The sequence below is a fragment of the Apis mellifera genome, linkage group LG7 (assembly GCF_003254395.2).
Source record: "Apis mellifera strain DH4 linkage group LG7, Amel_HAv3.1, whole genome shotgun sequence".
Classification (NCBI taxonomy): Eukaryota; Metazoa; Arthropoda; class Insecta; order Hymenoptera; family Apidae; genus Apis; species Apis mellifera.
The window spans coordinates 12,154,092-12,179,321 of record NC_037644.1 but is presented as its reverse complement, the minus strand read 5'-3'; the positions used below and the strand labels follow the sequence as shown (position 1 = coordinate 12,179,321).

General features: G+C 31.3%; 3 protein-coding genes across 5 annotated transcripts in view; 1 reads left to right on the top strand and 2 right to left on the bottom strand.

Annotated features, from left to right (window-relative positions):
- Positions 1 to 1,242: 1,242 nt before the first annotated feature.
- LOC411199 (sodium-dependent neutral amino acid transporter B(0)AT3) lies at positions 1,243 to 9,567 on the bottom strand. Its single transcript, XM_394673.7, has 14 exons — positions 9,502 to 9,567; positions 7,058 to 7,376; positions 6,748 to 6,943; positions 6,558 to 6,673; positions 6,373 to 6,480; positions 6,172 to 6,255; positions 5,909 to 6,070; positions 5,691 to 5,801; positions 5,402 to 5,603; positions 5,128 to 5,330; positions 4,843 to 5,044; positions 4,619 to 4,778; positions 4,302 to 4,565; positions 1,243 to 3,049 (listed from the first exon to the last, which is right to left on the bottom strand). The coding sequence occupies exons 2-14, from the start codon at positions 7,241 to 7,243 to the stop codon at positions 2,851 to 2,853; spliced, it is 2,193 nt and encodes a 730-aa protein (XP_394673.4). The 5' UTR covers positions 7,244 to 7,376; positions 9,502 to 9,567; the 3' UTR covers positions 1,243 to 2,850.
- Positions 9,568 to 11,905: 2,338 nt separating this feature from the next.
- Positions 11,906 to 14,861, bottom strand: LOC100579008. Of its 2 annotated transcripts, XM_026441944.1 has the most exons (5): positions 14,782 to 14,861; positions 12,868 to 13,063; positions 12,579 to 12,714; positions 12,187 to 12,344; positions 11,906 to 12,114 (listed from the first exon to the last, which is right to left on the bottom strand). In XM_026441944.1, the coding sequence occupies exons 2-5, from the start codon at positions 13,011 to 13,013 to the stop codon at positions 11,964 to 11,966; spliced, it is 591 nt and encodes a 196-aa protein (XP_026297729.1). In that variant the 5' UTR covers positions 13,014 to 13,063; positions 14,782 to 14,861; the 3' UTR covers positions 11,906 to 11,963. The 2 variants fall into 2 exon arrangements, with proteins under 2 accessions (XP_026297729.1, XP_026297728.1); XM_026441943.1 differs by lacking the exon at positions 14,782 to 14,861 and having other exon boundaries at positions 12,868 to 13,168.
- LOC550970 (lysophosphatidylcholine acyltransferase) overlaps positions 12,892 to 25,230 on the top strand; it is a 27,740-nt gene continuing 15,401 nt past the window's right edge. Inside the window, exons 1-2 of one of the 2 annotated variants that reach the window (XM_006568334.3) lie at positions 12,892 to 13,024; positions 14,747 to 15,430. In XM_006568334.3, the coding sequence (XP_006568397.1) occupies positions 15,305 to 15,430 (126 nt within the window). In that variant the 5' untranslated portion in view covers positions 12,892 to 13,024; positions 14,747 to 15,304. Of the gene's footprint in view, positions 13,025 to 14,746; positions 15,431 to 25,230 lie in introns of those variants that run through there. The other variant, XM_026441942.1, reaches the window with a different exon arrangement.

Below are 25,230 nucleotides of genomic sequence, written 5' to 3'. Positions count from 1 at the left end.
CTCGATGTAAGTTATTATTAAATCGATCTTGCAAGGATCATAACAAGTATTATCAACTTTATTTTTATATTTTTCCATTATAATATATTCACTTCAGTATTAAATCACTCTTATATATAGTTTTATAGTTTAGCACCTTGTCGAGAAGAAACAAGAGAAACGATCTACTCGCGAATGTAAATATTTCTCTCCCGTGTGAAGTTAAACGCGTGTGCGATTCTATTGCGTGATGTTTGCCGAAGACCAAGGATTAATTCTCCTCTCTCTGGTATGGTAGAACCTATTTTTTTCTCCTCTACTATTTTCACGCTCCCTTTTTTTTTCTTCTTTTTCTTTTTCAAGCCGTTTCGTTGAATCATCGTCGCGAGATCGTCGTGCGATCAACGATTCGTTAAAAAGTTGCGTTTAGAGAGACCATACCCCGTAAAGCGTACAAAATAGAGAGATTCAAAGTACAAATAGACACGATTGGAGTGTATCTCGCTAACTGCTCTAAACCTCTGCTAAGAAACGATTCCCCTTTTCGAAGGAATAGATCGGTTGGATTTCTCTCTTCTCTCTTGTGAATCATCCCCTGTGGCATTACATAACGTTCATCGCGTTAAATACAATCGCGAAGAATTTATGACATTTACGTTCAAATATAGAAAAATCTATAAAATGCATTATAACGAGATGAGAGAAAGAGAGAGAAAAATATCTATAAAACAAGCTACGTGTTATGACTGTTGAAAGGACGAGACAGATCCTCTTTCTTCCAATTTCATTTCAAAGAAATATTCGCGTATAAAGTGTTTTAATTTTTTTTTCTTCTTTATTTTCAAATTCCTTCACAGTGTAAAATTTCTCTAAAAAATTCTCTTGTTTTCGCGATGTGGTGTAAAGTACGATTATTAAAAAAAAGGAAATACAAATAGGAAGAATAAAAGAATGATATAAAAAAAATATCAAAAAATAAGGGGAAAAAATACGATATTCTCTATTCCTTCGATCGAAGCAAAATCCTTCTCATCGATTTTTTTCGTAGGCCTCGGTGAATGTGCAAGAATGTGTAATAATGTGCAGTGCGTTTCATATACGTCTTATTGTCGAATTATTTAATCGTCTCGATTAAAGATTAATTTTCGATTTCGTCGAATCTCATTATTATTGTCGTACACGACCCCCGACCGAGTCTTAGGGAAAAAAAAAATTTCTTATTGTCTGTTACAACAACATTTCGAACAAGATCGAGCGTCGTAATTTTTTTTTTCTTTTTTTTTTTTAACCTCTTCCCTCGATACTTTAGTTCACCATTTCGAATTATTTTATTACTACCTCCTCTTCTCTCGTTCTTTTTACCTTTTCTTCACTCTCGATTTAGAAAGAAATTCTATAAATTCGACACGTGAGATATGTATGTATATGTATAGCTAAAGTATAATAATTGATACTCGATTTAATAATAAGAGAGCTAGGGATGGGGCTAATTTCAACTATTCGAATGCATCACACTTGATCACATCGTTTTTGCGGAACGAGATCATTGATATGATTCTTGATCGGATTGCTCCTTCTTCTCTCCCTTTTTTTTTCTGTTTTTTCTTCTTTTTTTTTTTTCTTTTTTTTTTTGGATACGTTCTCTCGAAATTTCAAACAATCGATCAGATCTTTGTATAATATTATAATTTCGCGACGATAATAAGAGCACAATCAGAGAATCAATCGGTGTTTTAAAATAATAATAAAAAAAAAAAGAAAGAAAAAGATAATAAAAAAAAGTGGAATAAAATTCGGGATCGTCCCCATTTTTTTGTTCTTTTTTTTTTTTTTTTTTCCTTTTTTCTTCCTTTACGGCCATTGGACGGCTCCTACAACTAATCTTAGGTTTCTCACGTTACTTGCAATTTTTGCTAAGCGGTAAAAGTTTTTATTTCGAGTCTAAACTTTAACTTATTGGTTATCCTATTTTATCATGATCATCTGCAATTCTGTCGTTGCAGGATTTCAACATGTCTTTTAAGAATGCAACTGTATGTAAATGCTAGAATGATTGCGCGTTATATGGTTACATAGTCTTTGAAATACACGATACATCTCCTAACAAATCATAATATTTCGTATCATTCTTCACTTCCCCTTCTTCCATTCATCACTTTCTTCCTCCCCTCTTCTATATTCAATCGTTCCTTTCTAACATTATCACAATGTATAAAAGATAAAATTTCCAATGCTTCTCCGCGCAAAATATTATATAGAAACGAATCGAATAACGATAAAATATATCTCGCATAAACGGCATCGGGATGCATCGCATATCTTCGCGAGGAAAGCGAAAAAACTAAGTTTGCCTCGAACTTGGTGCAACTTGCAGTTTCTTTTCTTCTTCTTTTTTACTTATACTCACTTATACTCTCTTCTCAAAAATTTGAAAACGTTTTCCCAATCGGAATATTGACATTCGCGCGTATATTAAATGATTCAGAGACTCGAAAAACAGCAGACAGACAGACAGAGAGAGAGAGATCACGTCTAAAAGAAAAGATGAAATAAACAATTACCCCCTGTCCCTTCTCCCTTCAATTCAACGTTCTGTCTTCCTTTCCCTCAAACGAATCTCGTCGTCGTACGCGTAGATCGAATTATTATACAAACATTTTCGATCGTATTAATTGACACGATGTACCCTTCTTCTATATAGATATATGTGCGCTCTAAAAATAAAGAGTAATGCGGCGCTTAAATGGAAAACGAAGAATACGACGGATACGAGTCGTCTTTCCACGGCACGGTGTGAAAAAAATGCTGTTCCTCGGCCTCGCGAACCATTTTGAACGCACGTTAATCGAACGCGTGAGAGGACAACCATTCCTAGGTGAGATCCTCGTCGTCGTCGTCGCTGGGGCCCCCGGTCGGGCAACACAGGCCCTCCGAGCCGTCGCTCCTTATGCAGAACAGCAACGTTTCCGCAGATGTCACCTCGTGGGGCACTATTCCGTGAAACTCTTTCAGATCGGCAGCGGGGAACCACGCTTTCTCGTTATCCTCGATTATCAGTATCCCGAAAAGTCTGAATTAGAGAGAAAGAGTCGTAGAGTCTTTGTGCAAGGAATAGGATAATTTTAGGGTGAAGTCGAAAGTTGTATATTTGAGTGAGAAAAGTTTAATATAGGGAAATATTGAAATTAAGAAAAATTGTATCATGAAATTGTGAAATTTGAGAATTTAATAAGGTAAGGAAGAAGTTAGAAAATTATTAAATGTTAAAATTAATTTTTAAATTTGAAATTTTTAATTCGTGAATATTTAATGTTACTGATATAAATTTTAATAATTGACTTTTCAACATAAGCCTCAGAAGTAAATATTAATATGATAACTTTTTTATAAACTATTTTATAAATTAAATTTATAAATAAAAATGATATTTTAAAAAATCCAATTTTATTATTTAATAAAATTAATTTATAAAAATTAAATCCCATAATTATTTCTACTATAATTATTTTAAATACTATTAATTTATAAATTAATAATAAATTAACTCTTATTAGATTAAAATTTATTGAATTAAAAATTAATTTTCTATAAATTAATCTAAAAATTATTATTAATAATATTGAAATACATATAATTTTATCCTCTTTTCTATAAATAACATTTATTATTAAATATTTTCTAGTTATAACTAAAATTATTCGAAATGAATAAGATACAGTAAAAATTGTTCCAACAATTAAATTAATTATTGAAAAATAAATTATTTTTCTTAAAAAAAAACTTTCAATAATTAAATCTTCAAAATAATAACCTACTAAAAAAGGAAATCCACATAATAATTTTCCAATTTCTCATTATATAAATTGTGAAATATAAGTTTGAAATCTAAGATTGGAGAGATTAAGTGAAAAGAGAAAAATATTAAAGTAGGAAAATCATCTCGTGAAAAAAGAAGAAGGTAGAAAAATTGTGCATGCATATCGTGATTTGAAATTTGAGTCTAAAATTAAGAATTGAATAAAGAAGAAGTTAGTAAAATTATATTGTGAAATATTGGAGTCTATTGGAAATAACAAAATAACAGAAAAATTGTACATCCTGAATTTGCATCTTGAAAATCTTGGAGAAGAAATATTGAAGAACTATTATAATAAAAAATATCGTAATAGAAAAAAAGTTAAGGAAATTTCTACCAAAACAAAAAAATTAATCTCATAAAATCTATTATTCGAAAATCGTAGGTAATTCGACTAATATGACAAAGATAAAGATAAAAATAAGAAAAATAGGAAAAACTAACAAGAAATAGAGGAATATATTACCTGCAAATTGCAACGGCGGGAATCCAAAGAACGGAGGCGAGGATGAGGATACCAATGAGGCCCAACGCCCAAACGGGCCACTCGTGTTTCTCCGTGATGCCCTTGCTGGCAACCCAAGCTGGATAACCACTCCCATCCACGATGATCTCGACGATCGAGGCGATCAAGATGCTCAGCATAGCCATCGGGCTCAAGTACTTCCAACATATCAGCCAATAAAGGCCTGGACGGTTGCCGGTCATCAGTTCGATGTCGTCCGCGAATCTACGAACATTGATTTCGATATATCGCAATTTCAATTTAATCTCCTTTTTTACCTTTTCAACCCGTACACGTAGGACACTGCGATGCATTCGAAGAACGCGATGATCAACAGGGGAAAGTTTCCACTAAAATTATCGAACAACACGAAGACGTAGCTTCCAGCACCGTGAGCGAACGCCATCGAGATCGCGCAGCAAAGCAAGCAAATCCCGCCTGAAACGAGTTATTATCGTTATTTCGTTCGTTTTCGCAGACGAATATCGAGAGGAAAATAAACCTGTGAGAATTTCTTTGCGCAAATTCGGGAACAGTTTCATGTCGACGATGCTCGTGACCACCCCTTCCAGCGTGCCGAATTGAGAATCGATTCCCAGGGTGAACAGCATGAGGAAGAATAACACGGACCAGAATTGAGCGCCGGGAAATTGATTGATCGCTTCCGTGAATATGATGAACGCCAGCCCAGTCCCCGATGCCGACTATGGAAAGGGGGGAGAAATATTGGCTTCGTTGGAAATTGTAATAATGGTGAATTATATAGGAAAGATGAAATAAGACTCACGTTGTCTAATTCTTTTTCGAGGTCGCATTCGGGCAATTCCGGCATGATCAAGCTGTCCAACGTCCCGTTTCCAGTGGTGACGTTCAAAAGTGTACCACTCGCTGGTATTTCCTCGGGTATCTTATCCAATTGGCCAAATATATTGAACAGGGTCGCATTCCTTTCGGTTAAACAGTGCTCGTAGACCATGGTCGCTTTGAAACCTATTTTTTAATTGCACGATTAATTCTCGAAATTACATACAATTATTCGAATTATTAGGGAGAATAATTACCAATAATAGAAAACACAACAATGCCGGCGAACATGGAAGTGAAACAGTTGGTTAAACTGACCATTATCGCGTCTCGGTAGCAATTGTTGTTCACAGGATTGTAAGAGGAGAAGGCTATCAAACCGCCGAACGCCAAACCGAGGGAGAAGAATATCTGCGTGCCCGCTTCCAGCCATACCACTGGATCGGTCAACTTCCACCACTTGGACAAATCGAAGGAAAGAAAGAATGACGTCTCTTCTCTTTCGAAAAGATCAAGGAAGAACGATTTTCGTGATTGATCGGATACCTTTGGGGTGAAAAGGTGACGTAGCCCATCGGACATCCCTGTCAGAGTGACGCCGCGAAAGAAGAAAATGATCAGAACGATGTACGGAAATGTGGCGGTCACGTACACGACCTATAAAAAACATTTCGAATTTATAAACTTGTTGTAAAACTCTCGTATCTTTCGATTCTCAGTTCAGAATGTTCGGGTTCGGCGGTTGAACACTTTGAAGGAAATACCTTCCCTGATGAAGCGATTCCCTTGATCATGCACATGTAGACGAGGATCCACGCGATCACCAGAGCCAGAGCGATCTTCCAATTGAATATCTCTGGGCTGTTGATGTCCTCGGATATCATCAAAGTCGTCCGATACCAGAAGTATTGCGTCGGGCTGCTTATCTGGAGAGACGAGCACTGGTTAATAAACCGTCCAATCCGTGCAATCGTCCGAATTGAACCGAATTTGAGCAAGTTTTTTTTAATTAATTTTTCGATCCTACCACACACTCCGACTCGGGTGCGTACGATCCGTTTTGGAAGTACACGTTGGGGCACTCGGCCCACGGTAGCTTCGATTGAAAACTCTGGAAAATAATAATTTCCATATTTAGATAATTATATTATTTTCACAATTTATTTCGTCGTAGCGTTTATTTATAATAATTTTCGTTTGCAACATTACGTTAGAAAAAGAAACTCACTTGAACGAAGTAAAATAGGCACCAAGCGATAATAGTGTTGTAATACAGAGCTACGTTGAAAGATACCACAGCACTGCTCACGCCTATACCGCCCATGTACGGAGAAACCTGTTGGAAAACAACGGATGCGATCGCTTGAATATCTATTTTGATATTGCGTACGTACAAATCGTGCAATAAATCACCTGATTCCACACGCCGATAGCTCCCTTCCGTAATCTCTGGCCGATCGCCAATTCCAGATAGAATATGGGGATACCCTCGATGGCCAGCATTACGAAGTATGGGATCAAAAATGCCCCTATTCGCAGAGGTTATGGAGAAGATAAATAAAAAAAAGTTTTCAAGTTTTCGAGAGAGAAGGGAATCACCCACCTCCGCCGTTCTTCTGAGCGAGATAAGGGAATCTCCACACGTTTCCAAGGCCCACCGCGTATCCGACTGTTGCTAGTAGAAAAGTAAGCTTACTATCCCAATTTTCCCTCTCATCTTCGCCCGCTTCCGGCCGGAAAATCGCTTTTCCCTCGTTACTCCCGAGCTTGCTACCCCCACCCTCGTTCCCCGCTTTGTTCTGCAACAAATTACGAAGGTTTAATACAAAAATTACTTTCTTTTATTGTAATATTTTACATATATGTGTGTGTAATTTAATTGAGAAAAGAAAGGCATTAATGGACGTTACTACCTTCATGTTAGGACTGGAGTCCTCAAAGGCTGCGTTCGTGGCCCCATAATTGGCAGTGGTGTTAGTCTTTCTATTGTCCACCACTAATCTACCTCTCATTTCCTTCATCTCAAGCTTGTCCACACTCTTCTGGGGCTTTAAGTCGCGCGAGCTTTGCCGGCGGACGAGATGTGCCGTGTTCGCCATTCTTTCTTTCTTTCTTTCGTTTTGTTGCGCGACTACGGTTTCCTTTCTTTCTTTCTTTCTTTCTTTCTTTCTTTCCTTCTTTTTTTTTTCGAAAGATCAAACGGAAATACCACGCGCGCCTATGGACTCCATCCTGTTGGAAGTTAAAAAAGGCTTGGTTACGTAATCGTTAATTACTTAATTGAGGAGAATATGTTAAATAATTAAAAAAAGAAGAAGAAACAGGGTTGAAACATGAGAATGAGAAAATTTTATTTTGACAAAAGTTTGGAAGAGTTTGAGAAAAATACAAAATTTTAAGGATCGGATAGAATTGGATAATGTCGTATTTAATAATCATCCACGCGATTTAAAATTAAACTTTGAATTTTATTATTAATTAATTTTAAATTTGATTGATAATTAATCGGCAATTTAATAAAGCACAACGTCCCAATTTTGAAATTTTATTCAATTAATAATAAAATTCGATCGAGTTAAAAAAGGCTTGATTACGTAATCATTAATTACGTTCTCGAGGAGAATGTTAAATAATAAATATTTAAAAAAAGAAGAAATAAGGTTGAAGCATGAGAATGAGAAAATTTTGACAAGAGTTTGGAAGAGTTTGAGAAAAATACAAAATTTTAAGGATTGGATAGAATTGGATAATGTCGTATTTAATAATCATCCACACGATTATTATTATTAATTAATTTTAAATTTGATTGATAATTAATTGGCAATTTAACAACGTCCCAATTTTGAAATTTTATTCAATTAATAATAAATTCGATCGATGATTGATATTTAATTTTCGCATAATGAAGGAGCGATATATATTTTATTTATAAGCTCGATAACAATATCGAAATTAAATTGTATTCGTTGAAAAGTTTCTATTCTGATGCGTTATTATTAAGAAGAATACGTTGAAAGAAAGAAGAGAGGGTTAAATATTTTTATGATACGTTCGCGTCATTCGATTCACAATTTCATTGAACACGAGCCTTTCACGTTTGCAGGGATACGCTCCATAAATTCCGTACACGCGTTACGTTCGAAATTTCTATTTATCTCGTTCACGGTTCTTCGAGCAAAACTATTGTTTCTTGAAAATTTATTACCTTCGATATTCAACGATTATATTTATCACGATAACAATTCCTTCGATCCATATTTATCATTCACTTTTTCAATTACTTTTATAATATCTGAAAATTTTTTCACACAAAATATAAATATTTCTTTTCGAACATGTAAATAAATTTCGATGAATTTGTCGAACAAATTCGATGTTGTTACATAACAACACCGAATATGAAAATACGAAAGGAATCGAGGTAAACAACGAGGTATAACAAAAACGACGTGTACACGCGCTTTTCTCCCTTAATTAAACAATCTCTTTTCGAGAGAAAAAGCACTCGACGAGAAATATCAAAGATTCTTTCCCAAAGAGAGCCCAAACACACATCGTTTTTCATCGTCGATAGTCGATGAGAAAGCAGGAGAGAAAGATGTTTGCCTTTCCGCTTTACCATGGCCCTGACCTCGTATACAAGGGATCTTGACAGTCGATTACCTGTGTCGCTAAATATTCAACGAGTGTAATTGCTTCCACGGAGAATCGCTCCTTCGAGATGTTTACCCGCCCATCGATTTTATCGACGATCGAAACGTATCGCGTTCTCGTCCGAATTTTTAATGAATAAAAATACGGGGAGGAGTCCACGTTGTGGAAAAAAAGCGTTATCTCCACCGTCTATCCTCATCGATTCCCGAATAAATATCCGGATAAAAACATTCTGATCTGATAACATGTTCCAATGACATATCGGGCGGCAATTTTACACGAGTGGACACGCACTATATAACTAATTCGTTTGACCATTGACGTCACTGGGCGCAACTGACATTTTTCTTCGACCCACGTTCGTGAATGAAAACGATCCACGTAACGGATAATCCTTCGAATAAACAATCGACAACCCGAATACGAACATTTAACGTTAAATCAAGAGAATCACGAAGGTAAGGATTCGTAGGGAAATCGCACGATATCCGATTTTTTCCCTCCCACTCTTTCTCTTCTCGTTGATTTTTTTTTTTTTTCGAAGATTTTCGATTCTCAATACTCGACATAATGATAAATTTCGCGATGCGCGAAAACGTATCTATCGGGGAAATTATTATTATTCTGGAGGGAGGCGGGGGCGGGGAGGAGGGTGGAAAAATTGTGCCGTCCGGTAATAACGGATTTCAAACTCGCCACTAACCTGTTGGGGTGAAAGAAAGAAAAGCGCGAGGGCCTCCTTATGGCTCGAGGAGCAGTTAGCTACTGTGGCACCCTCTACTGCGATGGTAACTTTTGAAATCACGATACCCGACGGAATCAATAGCGGGCGCCGGCGCCCCAATGCGCCTCCGTGTCCTACAGACCGGAATATGCGTGGACCCTTTTTTGCCCGAGAGATTTCTTCTAATTTATTTTTAGAAAATTACATGTTTTAAAATAATAATATAATTTCAAATTATTAATATTCTAGAAAGTATTAAAAAAAAATAAAACTCAATTATAAGTTTTAGCTCTAACTATTATAAAAATTAAATTTCATTTAATTACAAATGCTAGTAAAATTGGATATATGGAATAATTAAATATTAGTGTTAAGAATGTATATAATTGATATTTATTATAAAATATAAAATTGAAATTTTGAATATTAAATTTATTTAAGAATCTAATTAATAAAAAATAATTTAATGAATATAAAATAATTATAGCAATAAATATATTTTTATTTAAATCTAAAATGAAAATAAAATAAAATGAATTAAAAATTGTTGAACATGCTAATAATTTTTTTTAAAAAAAAATAAAATTTATTTGCATAAAATGAAATATATAATCTATTTGCAATTAAAAAATATAGAGTTCATGAATTAATTTTAGTTATTGAAACTATTATATAAATTGGAATAAATTTAATTAATGTTGATATTAAAAAAATTTGTTTTCAATTTATTATTTCATAAGAATAAATTATTCAAAAATGAAAAGGAAAAGTTCCAATTTTTAAAAAAAATATAATTTGAACTATAAAATTAAAAATATCTGTTTTAACAAATCTAATTGATGTTAAATATACAATAATTATAAAGAATAAAAAAATTCTTGAAATTACTGATACTGAATAATAAATTAATCTTGGAATTTTATTTGTAGATTTAATATTAATTAATCTAATGATTGTACCAAATTCTATTAATATTCATTGAATAAAAATATTATTGGAATTTATTATTAATACAAAAATGGTAATTAAAAGATAAATGAATCAGTGATATTTAATGATGATCGGTGAACCGATCGCGAGATAATCGGTGCTCGTTCCGTGCTCGCCGCCATTCAAATAGGTGAATTGCGCGGGACCTTGATTAATATTTATCATTCAAACAATCGAAGGTTGAAATATTCGTGAAAAAGAATGGAAAAGAAATATCGTTTGGAAATAATTACATTAAATTCAATGATGATTTATGATAGATTTTGTATATATATATGTATATTAGTTTTAGAATTATATCCGCATGTAATCGGTGAAATTCGGATCGAAGATTAAGCAGAAGCGTTTGACCTTTACGAAAAGGGAATCGATAACGAGTAACACGTATTTTTATATTCCACGATGGAAAGTGTCGAAATGTGACACGTGTGTTAAAGAAAAAAAAAAATAAAGGAGAAAATTACTATCGACATTCTTCACTTAAAGGTGTCGAAAGGAATTATGCTTCAGCAAACGGTTGTTCCCTTCGATTACTAGCTGTTCGTGTTATGGATAAATAAATGGGAATAGGGTGAATCTCGGTGACAGTAATGCGATCACAGTTAATATCGTTTCGAGCTAACGCTCGTTTCAATTAAACAATACGGTTTTCGATGGATAGAATTGGAAACAGTTTTCCTTTAATATATTTTGTTTCGTCAATGTTGAGAAAAATTTTTAAAAACGAGCATTCTGTTTGACTTTTCTTATATTACTACGGAATATTTCTTTTATTCCTATAGAATGGATTTAAACACATGTGTATTACATTCATACGAACACGATGAATGGAACGGATAGTTATTCAAGTTTTAGATTAGAATTTAAGTTTCATTTCAATAGTGGATATTTTAGAAATTATTGATTACAATACCAGGAATGTCGTAATATCTTTTCGTTACTGTCATTTGCAGAAATTACAGACGAAAAAAGACTTATTCGCTGTTTCAGTAGATAAACTCGCCATTAATCGGCCAAGTTGAATATGCTAGCTATGCGTGTGTCAGTGTACACGATGATTTAAACTACTTGTAATATCTATTTTCTCTTCGTAAATTGTATAATAAAAAAATAATTATTAATATTGTTAAATAAAAGATTGTATTCGTTGATTTTTTCAATTATAAAAATGCATAAAATAATATTTATTATATAAAATGAATTCGATAGATTTATGATTTTATTATTGGAATTTTATTGGAAAATAAAGAAGATAGTACAAATATAAATGGAAATATTTATTTTATTTATGTACAAAATATTGCAATCTGGAAATATTTGTTTAAAATTGCTAAAAATTTATAAATTGAAATGTAATAAAAAAAAAACTTTTAATGAACGGATTCTTTTATTAGAAATTGTGTGAAATAGAGTATTCCTGGAATAAATAATGCAAATTAACGACGAAATTGCTAATTAATTAAAATGCAAATTAGAAATGGATACTTACGTTCGATCCGCGGTTTTTTAAATCGATCCTCGACAAAAGACTTTGTTAAATTTTCTACCGTTTCCTCGTCCTTGTAATTGAATTGTTTTATGTTTTTATTGATCAGCAAGTATCTAAGAATTTTACGAGTTAAAAAAGATTTATCAATAGATAAAATCTATAAAGTGTTTCCAATTAAAGGATACAATTCGTGGTAGTAATTGAAAGCTTCGATAGCCCATTGTAAAAGTAAATTTAATCTTGGTCTATAAGGTGTACCATTGATTAATTCTTTCATCGTTTCTTCATCTAATGAAATTTTGCTTCTTGTATCTTCCAAATTGTTTAAACGATTTTTTAAATCCTAAAGTAATATTTTCCTTGATAATTTTATCGAATAATTAATTTTTAATTTTATCATAATTTTGTTAATACATATATATCTTTGCTATAGATATATTTGAATTGATTTTTTCTTTTTACATATAAAATATCATTATTCATAAATTTTATAATTAATAAAAAAGAAGAAATATTAATTAATATATTATTAACAAACAGTATATGAATGAAAAATTAAAATTATAATTCTATTTACTTGATTAATGTTATTAAATTGTGTCAAAATATTTAATAACAGTTCAAGTTCACTGTCGATTCCCATAAGAATTTTAAAAATCAATCTTTCACGTAGTTCGTCTATTTTACAGAGTTCTGCATCATCGACTTCATTGCTGTAACAGAATGACATCTAACGATAGATCAATGAAACTTAACGACAATGTAGCTCTGATACGTACAGTTAAGTTTCTGCTCTATACAATACATTTGAGCCAGTGATAAAAGAATTATAGTAGTAAACAGAAAAATAAGGAAGTTAACGTTACCTTATGACGAGTCGGAGTTGCTCTGATTGATTCTTTAATCCGTGTAAAGGCCGTTTCGCTTCTTCGGACAATTGATTCCATTTGCAACTTACTTTCTCTAACTGTGAGAAATAATTTATCAAACATTTGTGTAGTTCCTTTGCCATGTCGTCTATAGGTTAGTGAACAACTTATAAGTCGTGTAGAACATTTTCTGCTACAAGAAATAGAGAGCGCTGATCAACGCAAATATTATCAATTCGAGAAAAAATTTTATTAATATCTTAATATATTTACATATAAATATAACATTGTAATACAAGCAGATTATTAAAACTTTTGTTTTTATGATATTATAATTATCTACATTTTTATAAATTCTTATTTATACGAATAAACATTTCTCTATTTTTAATTATTATTCAATATGCAAATTTAACATTTCTTAAATGTTTTACTGTAAATGAACAGAAGATGAAATATTTTTATCTATAACTTGTAACGGATAATTTTTTACTATTGTAAATGTTGCATTGAAAAGAAGAATTTTAAAATCTAAATATAGTGGCAACGTATATATAAATACTTGAATTCATATCATTTAGATTTATTTGCGTGAAAAACACTTCAATTCTAATTTTGTGGCATTGATAATTCAGTTTATTGTTATTACTATTGACGAGCTGAAATTACTTTCGTAAACTTTGTAAAATTGATCGTTCGTATAAATCCATTCAATTATTCAAATGCAAAACTACGTGGAAAATAAATATAAAATCTGTTTTCAATTTAAATGTGTTTAAAATTATGCAAAATAATGCAACCATTGATTCGAAATATATATATGATAACATTATTAATATCGAAGCGATTAAAAAAATATGTAAAATAAATTAAAAAATAATTTAATTATAATTTCTTTTTAATTAATTTTAATTTATAAGTATTGCATAAACAATATGGTCAATTTATTGTTTATCTCAATCTAGAAAATTTCTTTGATTACAGAAATATAACTTTTCTATTTTTTAAAAATTAATCTTTAAAATTATTATGTCTTGAAAAGAATATCTTAAAAAAATACAAGTCAAAATATAAAAATTGTTCCTTAAAAACTTTTTAATTTTTAATAATTTTAAGTTTGAAAATGATAAAAACATAAACAATTAAGTAATTTTAAAAATTAACTGTTACAAAATTTACAAAATTGCTTCTTTTATCGAATAATTATTTTAATAGAAATATTATTATTATTTTAGTTTTTTTTTAATATTAAATATAAAATAAAAACTAAAATATTATGTACGAGTTATATAAAATAATTAAATTTTAAGTTTTCTAATTATTCAAATCATTATAAAAGTCATTGGATTACTTTCAATACTTTGCACAATGTCTCGAAAATGAATATCGAAACTTATTTAAATTAATTCGTAATTGATCCTAGTCTTAATTTAATTTTAAATCTTAATTTCAAAAGTTTCAAAATACATTACATATATAAAATATTTTAAGAAATTATCTTTATATTCAAATAAAACATACTTTAACATTTTACGAAATTTTAAAACACATGATTCAACGATTTTTCTTTATGCGGCATGACTCATATATTGAACGGTTTGAAAGAAAAAAATTGATTTTCAAATATTTTAATAAAATGACAGTAATTATAATGCCAATAACAAATATCAGATTCAATAAGATGTTGCAATATTACAATAATGGATATAAAATATCAACATTCCTGTTTTAAATAAAATTCAAAATTATATAAAATATCTTGTTATATTTCTAATTTCTATTTTTTAATCTAAATTGAGACAAAAAATAATAATAAATAAGGATTTTATTAACTTATTTTTTAACGTTACTTTAATAAAATTTTATCAATTTTTAGAAACTTAAATAAAGTGAAAGGGTTTTGGTACTGACGTAGACGGTCCTGGCTTGGTTTTCTCGTGCCATTCCGCTTTCACAGGGGAGACTGACGGAGATACCCGAACGAACTTTCGACTAAGCGGCACGATGCGCACGCATCCGACAGTATCCCTTGCGCGTTCGGTGGGGCTCGGTAATGGTCGGAGAGTATTTGGCCGGTTCGTTCTGTCGAGCCGACAGCGAGCACAGTAGATTGTCGACCGACAACCCTTTCGCGTGCGAACATGTCTCGCCGCGGTTGAACAAGAATTCCCTTTTTTTTCTTCATCGTTTTTTTTTTACCCTGTTACATCTGTTACGATTTAAACGTTAATATAAACAGTGCCAAAAAAAAGTAAAGCACATCGTATAGAACGTCTCGCACCTGCCGATACGTATCGACGTTTCGTGGTTAGCAGTGTGTGACACGTCGAGCCGTGTCTATTGTCTCACTCTCTTTCCACATATATATATACATTTCCCCAACCCTCTCTGTCTCTTTTACCTTTTTCTCTGTTCGTGATTACTCGGAAAAAACATGGATGAGGCCAATGGAAAAATGCGAAGCAAACACGAGGACGTTGATGCTGCGTCCCTCAGTGCCGACATCCTGAACCCCTTCGTGCATCGTCTCGAGCTCGACACAACCTACGACAAGCTCAAGGTCAGTAGTTCTGCGAATCTTCCTGCACGCGGAAATATCCTTCGGGATCGATGTTCACTCGAATGTTTTGAGAATTATCGAGGGGCGGGGCGGGGAATTTATAACCGTTGCAACAACGGCTATTTCGCTTTTCGGCCACTACATCATGCCATACGCCAGTCTTTAAAAAAACGAACTTGAATGTACAAATACAATTCGTAAAAATAGAATAGATTTTTCCCGGTGTGGTAAAATTTACTTTAATTACTGCGTGATCAACGATCGTGTTCGATCCAATGCATTTTTTATTTTTGAAATATTGCAATGCGAATAGTTACGTAAAATTCGAATCGCTGTAATGTAAAGATCGGTTTTCCGACTCGGAGCGGAATTCGACGATTGAATCGTCTGCTTTCATATGGAACGCATCGCGGCATTCGTTTTCTATTTTCGCATTTAAATAAGATAATGAGATATTGTAAATATGAAATGTTCGATGAATTTGTATAATTTATGCGTTGTTAATATATCTTTTTAAACCTTCGATGAAAAATTTTCATTCGTTTAAATTCCATAAATTTGTTTTATTTAAATATTAGCTAGATTAAATTCAATTTTTTTAATCGATTCAAGAAAAAAAATGAAATATTAATTTTTATTGATTTTCTATCTTACGAAATACAGATGATTACGTTCGAAAAATTGAAATAGGTATAAAAAATTAAATTCGTGAACTTTTTTTCTTTATAATAGAAAATACTCGTTGAAAATTGTTTAAAAATGTTTTCCACCTGTATGTGTAAAGAGTTTTGGCACCTTGACATTATCGAATTATCGATATTTTGGGGGGTGTTCCTGTCATTTCAAGTGACACAGCTTCGCACACAGATGCAATAGAATTTTTCAATCTAGAACGTACCACGTTTCACCTAAACTAGCTTACAAGCTATTGAATTTCTCCCACTACAAATAAGTCCGGTAAAACAAAACTAGATTAAACTTATTGTGAGAAATTGTTACTGTTACAAAAATCGATACCAAACACGTAATAAAACACCGGAGAAAAATATTTATATTGTATCATGTGGATGCATTGCACGATTTATCGCATGGTTCCTTAATGATTAATCAAGGTGATTTCATCAATATCGTTTGGCAGGTGACACGATCGATAGTTTGCACGATTAATCGATATACATTCGATGCTGACATTAAAATATTTTTATCGATGTCTGGTGACGAAAAATCATTACTAAATCTTGTCTGTAATCTTGTCGATAATTTTATTTTCATAAAATATAATCTATATCGTTATTGATATAATTATTAATTAACTATATAAATTGTATAAACTATATAGAAATTGTATAGAAAAATAAATATAAATAAATAACACAATAAGTATCTTCAAGTTGTATAAACGAAACGAATCAAACGAAATAAAACAAAATATGATGCAATCATTCTAGATCGATCTGTGTAATTTAAAAATATCGAAAGAATAATTCAATCCGAATCATTATGGATAATTAATGTTTTATTTTCGATATCAAAAATGTTTTTCGTTTCATCGATAAAAATATTTAAAAACTCGGTTATTATCAATATTTTCATATCATTGAAAAATTGAAAAAAGGACGATTCAAACTTTCCATCTGAAATTTTTATCGTGTCTAACAACGAGAAGTCGTAAAAATTCGTCCAGTCTATGCGCTCTAATTGGCACGCACGTGCATTATCCTCCTCGTCGTTCGTGCGGGCGCATAACTTGAACGCGTCACGAGATGTATTCTTTTTTTTTTTTTTTTTTTTTTTTTAATAAAAGAGCCTCGGAAAGCGAGGCTTGCTGCATTTGATCGCGCGCATCACCGCTTCTGTACAGTCGATCACACGTAATATCACGCGATCGTCAGAGATGAAACAAGTTAAAAGATCGCCGTCCTCTTTTTTCCCCGACTCTGTTTCAGTTTCAGACTCTCACACAAGCGTGATTATACGCTTTTTCAACATCCATGCGCGTTTCAAAACTACAACGGGCGAAGTTAGATCTTTTTTTTTATTTCTCTCTCTCTCTCTCTCTTCTCCTTTCTTATCTCTCTGAACAAATGGAAAGGAAAAAGAAACGGAGTGTTGATTGAATTTTTTAAAAAGTTGGTCCATTTTTTTATACGGTGAAAATAACTCGATAGGAGAAAGGATTAGAATGGGAAGATTGAATTTGTTTAACAGTTTGTCTCTTAAATCTTGTTTCACTTCTAATTAACAGAGATGGTTTTGTTGGGTATTTATAAAAGAGTTGAGCGTTGTTCGAGTTGTTTCCAATAAATATTTATCGAAGATAATTATAATTTAAACAAATTGTCACTGTTTCTTTTTTTAAATAAATATTTATTATTCGAATAATAATAAAACGAAGGAATTTGTTTCCAGTAATTTTACATTTTTGAGTATTTTTATGGGGATACTTTAAGTAAGTGTGATGTATCTTAAGTATGTTCTTCTATATCAGAACAAATTCATTAAAAATTACTGCATCGTTTATCGCAAATTTCAATAACAAAAGTAGTTTATAAATCAAAAAACATAAACATTTAAATAATTGAATTAAAAAAAAAATCGCATTATTGCATGTGAACACTTTTTTTCATATACAAATAATTTGTATTGAAAACTGCGATGAATGAAAAAAATAAATGATGAATTTGAAATCTGAGCGAATAAGGATAATTCTGATAATTAAAGGAAAAATTAAATATTTTAAATGGAAAAATTCTGTGAGTCTGTGCATACAAAAGTAAAAGGATCATTAACGTCGTCTCCTAAAATATAAGTCACGTTTAAAGCACAAAGGCGCAATTCTCCAAGAACGAACAATGTGGAGGTTATATCAAAACGAAATGGTGTTTACATCGAGAAGAAAAACTTGCCTAAAATTCCCTTTAGCCAAAAAGATATGTCGCGAATGAGTTAAAGGAAAATGCAAATAAATAATTAATTGTGAAAACAATTCAAATATGATACAAGAAGATACGTTACAGAAAAAAAATAAACTATAAGATAATCGATTTTTTTTTAAACTTCGAGAGAAAAAGAAAAAAAGAAAAAAAAAATACAATAATAATTTTTACGATAAATAGAATATCATCCTGAGAAAATGAATAAATTTGCATAATACAGTTTCACACGTAAAAATAAAATAGAGAATTGCGTAAAACACAATTGCATTTTAAATGTAAATGTAAGTTAATACGATCGAAATGTTTCATCGATCCCATTTACATCGATTAGATTATTCTTTCATTCGATCGATTATCAACAATTTTGTCGCGATACAAAATAATTTCAACATTCAAATCGATGATATATGATTTCTATAATTTCTATTCGAGTGTAAATAGGATTAATTAAAAGTAACGACGTTTGTATAAATAGACAATTTGTGTCACATGACGAAATATCAATCCAGTATTACTGTCCTTAAAACCCTGTTTTAACTTATACGCAGAGATGGCACAAATCGATCGGCAAATTAATCAATTTGTATCGCTCGATACTGTGTCATATTCTTTCACCAATTTCCATTACTTTTCGTAATTTATAATTTTTTTTTTTCTTCCTCTTTAATACCACGCTAATACCTACACTTTTTCCACAAATTTATAATACTTTACGATAAATTACGTTATTAAGTTTTCGTATATATAATAAACGATTTTCTCGAAATGAAATTATTACTGAAAGAAAGATTTGTAAATTACTTACTATTCTCTCTCGTATACATCATGCTGACAGTTGTTCGAAATAACACTTTTGAAAAGTACGTAATTTAGATAAATATTTTAACAGTATTAATTTTTTTTTTCGATCTTACATGATGTATCCATCATCGCTATCTCTATCGCCTTGTTACTTTGCAAGAAATTTCATCCTAGATTTCTAATGAAAGGATCGTTTGTCTTATACATAATGTAATAACACGGTAGATATAACGGATCACGGTGAATAACACGTTACATTATCAAAAGGAAAAAAAAAACAATTTTACTCCATATTCTCTAAATTATTACACACTCGAAAAGTTAGATTCTCCGCAAGATTAAAAAAGGAAAAATTAAAATTTGTTTCTAACTAATAACTAAGATCGTAATATCGTGTTTATTTTGTTTATATCTCAGTGATACAATTTAGCTCGTGTTCCGTAATATTATTATTATGTAACATCTGTATCGCAATATAAATTTTTACACAACGTTTTATAATATAGTTAACGGTATAATAATACATTTTATTATATCTGTTACTTTATACTATTAAATATAAATCTTTACATATACATATATCTGTTTTAAATAAAGAAAAAACTTAATTTTTAAATAAACTCGACCTTCTTTCCTTCACTCGCGATTCGACAAAAGTATGCAATTTCACGTAATTTCGCAATTCCATACAGTTCCAGATCGATAAATCTTTTAATTGCCAATTTCCTTTCCATTTGTCCTAATAATTAATCCATTTATCGCTTTTCCTTTTTCGAACGAAATGTATTTTTTCGCGAAAGAAGAGAAAGAAGGAAGCACACGGTACAAAGTATATAAAATCTTGGGCACGTTGTTGGCACCAATTTGATTTTCCTTCAAATGGTATTGGTGTTCGCGATTCCAATCGCAAATCGAACTTTCTCCATTTGAACCGGACATACCGGATCCGCCGATACGATTCACACTGGGCAATGCATTGTCCAAAGAAATTACAATAATAATAATATCGTTCTTCCGCGATACAATCGAAAATTCCAATTGTATAGGAAAAAAAAACAATATTTCGATTATTGCGCGGATTATTGCGTAATAGGAATTCGACATTAAGAAGAGATAATAATTGCGATATTGTCTATTTTGCAATACGAGTTTTTTTCTCTCTCTCTCTCTCTTTCTCTCTCTCCCCCTTTCGTCCATAAATAATAATAAAAGATTCTTGATTATTGCAAATGACATTTCTTTAAAATAGCTTTTCCACACGATATCCATACGTGCGTTTGTTTTCTATTTACTTGTAATTAAACATTATGACGAACCGATGTTATCTTTAAAGGTTTCCAAACAACTTTTGACATTATAAAACTTGGAACGTTAGAATCGTTGTAATAAAAAACTTTGTAATATAAAATCTTACGTAAAATAACAATAAAGTTTGAACTGGAAATTTTTACGTTTACGCGATTATTCTAAGTTATAAAATATAAAAATAGTAAAAAAAAGAAACTAAAGTTTTAATTGATAAATATTTTTTTATACAGATATCGAAATATTTTTAACTAAAAGTTAAAGCAGGGATATTTATAACAATTCTTTTCTTTTTTTTTTTTTTATTGAAAATTATTGATAATTTTATTTCGAGAACGAGTATTGTTTAGTTAATAGAATCAGATTATAATAACTAGGAAATATCTAGGGTAACACGTATCCAAGCGAGGTATTGAATTTTGAAGCCTCTAATCGTCGTTTCGTCGTTGGAAAGGAAATCTCTTTAACTATGGCAAGAAACTCTGACGACGGCATATTGGATCGTAATATAATATTCTTCTGCTGTTTATACTCGTTCCTTTATTACACTCCTTTTTTTCAAATGAAAAATTAAACACACCGTTTTATTGGAGATGTATGAATTACGATAAATTATGAAATTTTATCGTTCGATAAAAAACGGATGATAAATCAATACTCTTTTAAAAATAATTTGATTTACAGGCTAACTGATTTAATTTACGCTTTTAATTAATTAAATATTATTTCTACATCTGAATGCGTGATAAATTAAAAGATTCGTGTTAATATCTTTTTTATTATCGCTGAAAATAAATATTATACTTATTCATTCCTCTCTCAACAAAATTCCAATTTACGAACGCTGTTTTACGAATAAATTCACCTAACTCGAACATTCTGATTTTAACGAAAGTGTACATAGAATATAATTTTCTCGTTTACGAGAAATCTCTTCCAAGGAGTGAAATCGATCTGAAAGCAAATATTTTTAATACAATTTCATTATACAAACACAATTCTGGAATTTTGTACAACAAACAACTTCTAAATTCTAAACATTTTCCAATTTAAAATTTTGTTTTATCCGATTAGAAAATTTATCAAAGAAATTCATCGAAATTATTCGAGCATTGATCTCTCTTAAAGCAACATCTTTAAAAGAAGAAAAAGAAACGTATCATCGCGTCTGAAAAAAATCACAATCATTGAAAAATAACAAAGCTCGAAACCACTTTCGTGAATCACCACGATTGAATCGAGGAGAGAAAACGCGTAAAATTGACATTTAATAAAACAAACAAGGATCGTTGATTATTTATCGACGCCATTTAATATCCGTTCGTAATTATCCTTAATCCCGTGAATTTTTTAATCGAATAATTAATCGAACTTGAAGAGAAGGAGAGAGAGACGGATGAATAAATCTTCTCGCTCGATTATCACCTTTTTTTTTTCTTTTCCTCAATTTCTGTCCAGTCGTTAAAAAGTATTAACCGAGTTTAAAAGTCGTTGTTGAGACAGGTGGTAAGTAATTATTAAATTCAAATACGAAACGAGTAATAAAAATATCGGTTAACTTCTCTAAAGAGCTGCTGTTGCTTTTCACCTTTTACTTTCGCGTCGTTTACTTTTTCTTTTTCTTCTTCTTCTTCTTTTTCTTCTTCTTTTCGTTTCTCGAATATGAAAAGGATATGGAAGGCTGCTACGTTTGCTACGTTGCCTTTCGGCGTAAAAAAAAAAAAGAAAAAAGAGAAAAAACGCGCCAATTCTGGTGACATGATGGTAAATGAGCGACGTGAAACGGATGGAAAAACAATTCTCGTCAATTTTCACTGGTAGAAGAGCAAGTCTTTCGCTTGAACGAAATGTGGGTCATAAGTAGGTAGAGAGCCTACTCCGTCCAACGTATTCTCTACAAAGAGCGAAAAAGAAAAGGAAAAAAGAGGCGGAGAAACAATCCTGGAAATTTTTCTCCTCCTCTTTCTCTTTTTTCTTCAAAAATTTAAAAATTACACCAAGAATTATTCTCCGAGTTTCTATTTCTTTTAAAATGTCGAAATACGGAATTGGAAAAAAATTAATGAAAAAAGTTCATCTTGATATTGAATTATATCCGTAAATAATATATTTTTTAATCGCGCGAAACGATTAAGAATTTCATCCTCTGCGAACGAGATTACATGTTAAAAGAACTCGAATGAGGAAAGAAATGAGGAAAAACAAAATTTTATCGCATAAAAATTGAACTTTTAGTTGCAACTTAGTTTAATCTTTATCCATTCGCAAACACTTAAACGTACGTATGATCTAATATACAATAACTTCGATAAACGACTGCTAATAAAAATAATTAAAAGATACTAACTAAAAGCATTAATCGCAAGGATAAAAAAAATCTTGTATTTCCGTCAACGTAAGAACATTTGCTTTTCCGGCAACGTAAGAAATTCTCGCAATATTCTTTTTGTCTTTTTGCCTTCAATATATGTATATATATATACACATCTCGAAATTCTCGCTTTCGTATCACGTGTATCTTTCTTTCTCTTCTCCTGAAGAGCCTTGACACAGTTTCTGTCCGTCAACCCAAATAATAGGCGCACGAGTTCGTCAATTCATGATCGTAATGCTGTTAGATTAAACCCGTGACTCGTTACACGGGATAGAGAGCGCATGACACCACGTATATCATTGAGGATACCTGAATGAACGACCTTGTAGATTTCGCACAGATACCGCGCACGACATTGAAACAGTTCATTGGAAGTTGGCGAGCGAAAGCTTACGCACGTTGCAAGTTTCTCTTGAATGCTAATTGTCGACTTTAAAACGGACGCCTCGGCCGGCTCGATAGATAAACATGGATATCCGTTCGATTTGTAAAAAAAAAGTCGTGGTGTTAATTGTGACGAAAAAACAAAATATTTTTTTTTTTTATTCAAATTATTATACGTCTGATCATCTTCAAATCACTTTTCAAAGACGTTGCATCGAGAATATATATGTGTGTTAGATAAAGTATGCGGTAAAGTAAAAAAAAAAATATTGTCGTTCATTACCAGTCATTGTAAATGTTTAATTAACGTTCGTATTTATCCACATTATCATCATCTTCATCTTCATCTTGTAAATATAATGAAATATATATTATAAAAATATCAATTTGTTTTTATACGCCTCAAATGACGAAAACTATTATTTTTCTTCGAAAGTATGATTGTTTAAATATATTGTATCTTGTTATATCGTCGACGATTGACGATGTGAAAAGATAAAGATCAATTTCTTCTTCTTATTTTTTTATCAGATAATTTTATTTCAAGATACTGTTTATCAAAAAAGAAACACTTCACGAATAAAATTTAAGAGAAGAAATTAGATTACAAATTCACCTATATATATATGTGTATGTATATACACACATATAGTATTTGTTAATAAAAATTAGTTAATGACACGTTATAAAGCACAAAGTAGATAAATAGTTTCTAACAATAAAACTTGAAGATTTAATAATGGCACACTGTCTAAATACAATGATTAAAGTTTATTGTTTGCTTTCTCTCGTAAAACTGACTTTTACTTCGCAAGTTGATTCTCAACGGGTAAAAAGAAAAAAAGGAAAAATGAGATATTTTCGAGTTGGACGGAATAATCTTTGCCCGTGAAATTGATCTTCGCCGATATTTTTATCATTGAAAATCGTCCACTTAACCAAAGGAGCCGAGGGGAAAAATCACAACAATATGAAAATTGGGTTGATTTCGGATTTCTTCAATTTTTCGCGCGTAATGGCGAAGTGCAACGTGGCGAGGAACGATCGTGAAATTACTTTTAATTAAAAACGCGATTTAAACGCGATTGTATGTCCTCGAAGATTTAAGATAAATATTATTCGTTATTTTGAAAATCGACTCTCCAACACGAATTTTTTTTCTTCTTTTCATTAAGAATAATAATGAAAAGCGTCGTAAAAAAATTTAAGAAGTTAAAAAGGAAAAAACGAAAAACGCGCAAAGTTGCAAGGAAAGATAACGTGGTTTAAGAATTGCTCGGATGTAACCTCATTGTTTAAAATCGCACATGATATATACATTATGCATGAAGATATTCAAGAGCTGGCTGGAAATTAAAAGAAGAGACGAATGCATTGAACGTCGAGTTCTTTTGTAGTTACATTCATTCGTATCTTTAATATTTCTCTCTTCTTATTTTTTTCTTTTTTTATATATATATATATATATATATATATATATATATATATATTCAATGTTCATTCCGCTCTTGGAACATCCTTTTATACGCGAAGGTCGTTTCTAAAAATATTAACATTTTCTTGGAGCAATTTTTTAAAGCTTGAAAAAATTATTCCAAGAAAACGTATTTGAGAAATTTACGAAGGAAAGGCTGGAGGGGGGATTGTCAGAGAAAAATTTTCATCCATTTTATTATCGTCGACGCAAATTTTATTTTAGATTCGAATTAAATATCGTAAAATCTTAAATAATAATAATAATAATAAAAAGAAAAAGTTTGATCTAATCAAGAGATAGAAGATATTATTATTAGGTTGAAAAAAAATCTGAAGGAAAAATATAGTTTGTTTAACCCGTTAAACAGTTACCAGATGTTTGCCGCATTTACTATCACTAGTCGCTAAACAACCACTCATCCAATTAGACCTCGCACTTAATTCGAACCACGTCATAAAGAACGTCATAAAGGAAAAGTGAAACTAAAAATGAAACTTCCTCCACCTTCTACAAAAGTCAAATT